General features: G+C 23.8%; 1 protein-coding gene across 2 annotated transcripts in view; it reads left to right on the top strand.

Annotated features, from left to right (window-relative positions):
- LOC117166930 (E3 ubiquitin-protein ligase Topors-like) overlaps nucleotides 1-6,255 on the top strand; it is a 35,228-nt gene that overhangs the window by 7,092 nt on the left and 21,881 nt on the right. For both annotated transcript variants that reach the window (XM_033351396.1, XM_033351395.1), the window contains exon 3: nucleotides 5,138-5,368. In XM_033351396.1, the coding sequence (XP_033207287.1) occupies nucleotides 5,138-5,368 (231 nt within the window). The remainder of the gene's footprint in view (nucleotides 1-5,137; nucleotides 5,369-6,255) is intronic.

Here is a 6,255-nt window from a genome sequence, read left to right on the forward strand (position 1 = left end):
GACGCCATTTTGAAAATACTAAAACGAAAAATCGATCTTTGAACCATGGATTCTCAAAGTTTATACATTTATTCCACCCGTTAGTGAGATTCCAGGTTAATTGCAGACTCGAAAAGCTTTGGAAAATGGTTCACAAAAAAAAATAGGCACGAAAAGTCACGTTTTTTTTGTTTAAACTGCATTTTGGGATAATAATTAAATTTTTTGAGGAATTTCATTGGCACCGTCGGAAAGAGGAGATCTTAAGCAATAAAAATATGTGTCTCAATTTTTTCTAGTGTCAAATAGGCTTAGTTATTGGCCGTTGAAAAGCAGTGTACCGGTTGTGGCGTTTTGGCCGTTTAAGGGTTAAGCTATGAACGTTACAATTTTAATTGTTGTATTTGAAAAATGCTTTATTTGTAAATGAAATTTAAAAAATTTTGAAATATAATTTACAAATAAAAATTTGAGTAATTTTAAGAGATATTTAGGAGTTTTAAAAAGATAAAAAATTATCATGCAAATTTTAAAAAATTTTTCTTAAAATCTTTTCGAATCATTTTTGAAAATTTTGTTTGAATGCTTGAAAAACTTTTTAAATATTCTCTTACAATAATTTTTCAAAATGAAAAATTATTCTTAATTTTCCTATGAATCTTAAGAAAATGTTTTTATTCTTTTGAAGCCATTGACGATTATTAAAAAGATTCTAAATTTTTTACTTAAAATCTGCGAAAATCTACATTTAGTTCTGAAAAAATTTCCAAAATAATTAAAATTTTAAAACCAATTTAAAACAACTTCTAGATTCCTCAAGATTTTAAAATAAAACTTTGAAGCATTGAAAATGATAACGTGGATTTATATTTTTTTATATTGAAAAATGTTAGTACCTTCAATTTTATACGCGTAAATTATTGAGAATTTGAATACAACCTTTTTTAATTTAAAACTTTTAAATTAAAATTTTAAAAGTTCAAAATTTAACAGTTCCATTTTGAGTGCTTTCATTTGCAGCTCAGTTTTTATTACCTCAAGTGGAAAATTTTATAACTTTAGTGTTCCATTTTTTAAATTTCATTGACTGTGAAAAATTTTTTCGAACCGGGAAATGACCGGGAATTTATTTCGTCGATTAAAACGGCCACCCTGTATTTTACAAAGATTTCAAGTATTTTAATGATTTCAAATAAACACAAAGGATTTCAGAAAGATTTCACAAATATTTCAAAGAATTCATCAGGATGTCAAGAATATCAAAGATTTCAAAAAGGGTATATTACACCAGATTTCAAAGATTTTTAATAATTTCAAATGGTTTCAATAAATTTGAGATTTCAAGAATTTCAAACAAATACAAAAGATTTCGCAGATAAAGATTAAAGAAAGATTTTACAAATATTTCAAAGATTTTACCAAAAAATTTAATGATTTCAAATGAAGAAAAAAGATTTCAGAAATATTATAGATTTTAAAACATTTTCAAGATTTTAAAGGATTTTAAACGTGTTTAGAAGATTTCATAAAAATTTCATGAAGATTTCAAGAGTACACCAAATTTTATAGATTTTAAAACATTTAGAAAAACTTTAAATGATTCCAAATTTGTTTAGAAGATTTCACAAAGATTTCAAAGATCTTAGATAGATTTCAAGCATTTGACAAGGATTTCAAAACTTTCAGAAGATTTCAAGGATTTTAAAGAGTTTAAAAAGGGATTTTAATTATCTATTTTTGTGTGGAAAATTGACCTTTTTTGATAAAAATGTAATCTTTTTCGTTAAAAATGTTCCGTTTTGTGGCAAAATTAACTATTGTATTTTTTGCGAAGAATTCATTTCTTTGGCTGATTAAAAATTAGTTTTTCCGGCTGAAAATTCGTTTCTTTTTAGTTGAAAATAAATTTTTGTAACTAAAGATGTAACTATTCCATTTTTGCTCGAAAATGATTGTTTTTAGTTTAAAATTAATTAATTGAGCTGAAAACTCGTTTTCTTGTCTGTTTAAAATTTACTTTTCTAATTGCAAATTGAACTATTCTAGTTTTGGGTTCTAAATTAATCTTTCGGGTTTATAATTCAATTATTTTGTTAAAAATTCATTTTTTTTTTGTTGAAAATTTATTGTTTTAACTAAAAATTTAATTTTTCTATTTTTTGTGTAAAAATCATTTTTTTGGAGAGAAAAAACTATCTTGTGGAAAATTCGGTTTTTTTTTTTAAATATTTATTTTTCTAAAATTTCAACTATTCTAATTTTGGTTGAAAATGGATCTTTTGGTTGGAAGAATCAATTATTTAGACACAAAAAAACATATTTTTGTTTTAAAAATTTATCACTTTGATTAAACATTAATTTTTTGGCTGAAAATTCGTTTCTTTCTGTTTGAAAATTAATTTTTGGAACTGACGGTGTAACTCCCATTTTTGCTTGAATATTTATATTTCTTGTTGAAAATTTATTAATTTTCCTGAAAACTCGTGTTTTTTTTAAGGATGTACTTTTTATGAAAGAAAAAACAAGAGTTTTCAGGAAAATGAATTAATTTTCAACAAAAAATATAAATTTTTAAGCAAAAATACTCATGTATCTGACATGGAACGGGGAATCGTTTACATAAAGAAATGATTTTTTTTTCAAGAATTATAATTCGGATTTAGAAGAAAGGAATTTAAAAAAATTTTCGTTTCCAATTCAGCGTTCGTCATGATTTGAAAGTTCCCTCTTATAAATTTTATGTAAATAAAGTGCCTCAATAAGTTTTTAGATTTTTTTTTTGTTCAAATATTCATAATTTTGATTTAAAATTCACCTCTGGTTGAAAATTTAACTACTTTGTTGAAAATCAATTTATCTTTTTTTGGGCGGAAATTCTATTATTTGGTTAAAAGTTGATATTTTTAATTAAAAAATTAAACTATTTGTTTGAAAATTTATGTATGTTGTGGAAAGTTCTATTCCAGGTGAAGATTCATCAATTTAGTTGAAATTTGATTAATTAAAATGTACCATTTTTAGTCGAAAATTTTTCTTTTTGGTTAAAAATTCAAGTATTCCGGTTAAATTTTCATCATTTTAGTTGAAAATTCATCTTTCAGGTTGAAAATAAAATTATTTTGTTGAAAATTAAACTTTTTTGTTGAAAATTATTTTTGTTGAAGATTCAAAGATTTAATTGAAAATTCATTTCTTTTGGTGAAAAATGAACGGTTTCGTTAAAAACTGACTTTCTTTTGATGTTTTTTGGTGAAAATTATTTTTTTTTTTTATACTGAAAATGTAACTATTATTCCAGTTCAATATTTCATAATTTGTTTTAAAAATTAATTTCTTTGCTTGAACATTAATTTTTTTACTACAATTTTTAAAATTTAATTTTTGGTTGATAAATGATATTTTTTAGTTGAAAATCCGTCTTTTTGTAGAAATTAATCTTCTAGGTTGAAAATTAATCTTTTTTTTTTTAAACTGCAATTATTCTAGTTAAATATTCATTATTTCTGTTAAAAAATCATCTTCCTGGTTTAAAATTAAACTATTTATATTTAACTTGTTGCTATTGCAATTTTTTTATTGTTGAAAACTCTTATGTTTGATTTAAAATTAATTTTTGTAACTAAAAATATTACTATTCCATTTTCGGTTGAAAATAATTTTTTTTTTTAGTTCAAAATTCAACTATTTGGTTGCAAATTGGTCCTTTTTTTTATTAAAAATGCATCTATTTTATTAAAAATTCATCACTTTGGTTCATAATAATTTAACCATTTTTTTAAGTCCAACTATTTGGTTGAGAATTTTAACTTTTTTTTAAAAATTCATCCTTTTTGGTTGAAACAATACGTCTTTTTAGATTGAAAATTCAATTTTTTTCTTGGAAAATTATTTCTTGTTAAAAAATTCATAGTTTGATCGTGAAAACTCAATTAAAATCTTTTTCAACAGAAAATTCAACTATTTTATTGAAAATTTATTTTTATTATATTCATTTTTTTTATTTTTATTTTCTTTTGTGTATGAAAATGCAACTTTTTGGTTAAAAATAGTTCTTCTTTGCTTGATAATTCAACTAATTTGTTTAAAACATTTGGTTGAATCAATTTGTTAAGAAATCGCTTTTTTTGTTAAAGATTTATATTTTAAGTTGAAAAGTTATCTCGTTGATGAAAAGTTTAATTATCTTGTGAAAATTAATGTTTTTTAATCGAAAATTCAACTACTTGGGTCAAGCTCAAACTACATTGTGAAATTTTATTTATTGAAGGCTTATGTGTGATTGAAAATTTAACCTAATATAAACTATGACATTTTTTCGTTGGCAATTTGTCTTTTTAGTTTGAATATTCAACTATTACGTTAAAAATTCAATTATTTTGTTGAAAATTCCAGTATTTTGTTAAAGAGTTATCTTTTAAAGTAGAAAACCCTTTTTTTAAAATAAATTAATACGTTTGAAAAGTTTTAATTTGTATATGAAACACTGTAATTCCTGAATTTGTCTGAGATAGAAAATAATTTATATTTAACCGCTGATAAAACCTGAAGTATAAAAATATTGTCAAAAATCATAAATTCTTCTAAATTCTCTCATATTATCGGTTATATAATCTGAACTTAAATTCTCGGGAATTTAAGAATTCTAGTCTTCTAACAAAAGATTAATTATTAATCTAAAAAGACAGATTTTTATAAGAAAGAAATTTTCAAGAGAACAATTGAATCTTCGACCAAAAAAGATGACTTATGAAAATAGTTGAATTTTCAACAGTCAATTAAATTTTTAACCAAATAGCACTATTTTTAACAACATAATAGTTAACTTTTCAAATGAAAAGGATTAATTTCAACCATGAAGATATGACGCTTTATCAAAATAGTCGAATTTTCATGAAAATAATGAAATTACTATTTAATGAAATAATAAAATGACAATAATTATCATTACAAAGATATTACAGAAATAAAGTTTTTTTCCATGCACTTGATTCACTGTTTTCCTCTCAGCTTTTAACAAAGTGAATTTAGCTTATGGTTGATGTGAAAATACCTAATTTAAAGCGGTACATTTTTCCGCGAAATTGAAATAATGTAATTATTATGCTAATTATTATTATGCTTGTTTGCAAGCAAATTAATTTTTCAAATTCTTTTCCAGATCAACTATGGGAAACCCCGGTCGTCGATTCGGAATGGTCATTAATCCACACGAAGTGGCAAGACGAGAACAAATACCGAGCATTGCGCCCCAGCTATCGCGAGACGAGCGTCGACGCAGACAGATAAATCCCTCAGATTTTCGTCGAAACGTCTACAGACACGGAGTCTGGGCTAGTCCCTTGCCCGATTTCTTTGGTGGCTTCCGGGAATGTAGTGCCGAGTTTTACAGGTAGAGAATCTCAATTTAATTCATTTTCAGGCCTCACAGACCGACCCCTATATCTCCCATTGTACCCTTTATTCAGTAATGGTCCCTATTTCAAGGCATTTTCAGGAGTTTTTTAATTTGAAGTATTTTAGGGAATTTTAAAAGATAAAAAAAGAATTTTTTAAATTAATTTCATGAATTTGAAGTGATTTTTAAAACTCTTGAAATATTTCAGGATATTTATCAAGATTCCGAGAAATTTTTAATAGATTTCAATAATTTTAAGGAATTTTCAAGATTTTAGGGTATTTTTTAAAAAAATATTTCAAGGCATTTTCAGGAGCTTTTAATTTGAAGTATTTTAGGAAATTTTAAATGATAAAAAAGGAAAACTGAAACATTTTCTGAATAAAAGTTGAATTTTAAAAAAAAAACACAATTTGTTGTTTGTTATTAGAAATTCATCTGTTTTAGTAGAAAATTTCATCTTTCATGGATAAAAATGCAACTATTTGTTAGATAATTCAAACATTTTCAACTATTTTTTGCATTTTTTTCTTATTAAAATACATATGTTTTGAGAGAAATCTGATCTTTTTGGTTAAAAATGCAACTTTTTAAAAGAGAATTCAACAATTTTGTCTAAAAGTCAATTTTATTTAAAAGATTTTAGGGTATTTTTAAAAAAAAACTTTCAAGGCATTTTCAGGAGCTTTTAATTTTAAGTATTTTGGGGAATTTTAAAAGATAAAAAAGGAATTTTTAAAATGAATTTCATGATCTTGAAGTGATTTTTAAAACACTTAAAATATTTCAGGATATTTATCAAGATTCCGAGAAATTTTTAATAGATTTCAATAATTTTAAGCATTTTTCAAGATTTTAGGGTATTTTTTAAAAAATTTCAA

The sequence above is a fragment of the Belonocnema kinseyi genome, chromosome 2 (genome assembly GCF_010883055.1).
Source record: "Belonocnema kinseyi isolate 2016_QV_RU_SX_M_011 chromosome 2, B_treatae_v1, whole genome shotgun sequence".
Classification (NCBI taxonomy): domain Eukaryota; kingdom Metazoa; phylum Arthropoda; class Insecta; order Hymenoptera; family Cynipidae; genus Belonocnema; species Belonocnema kinseyi.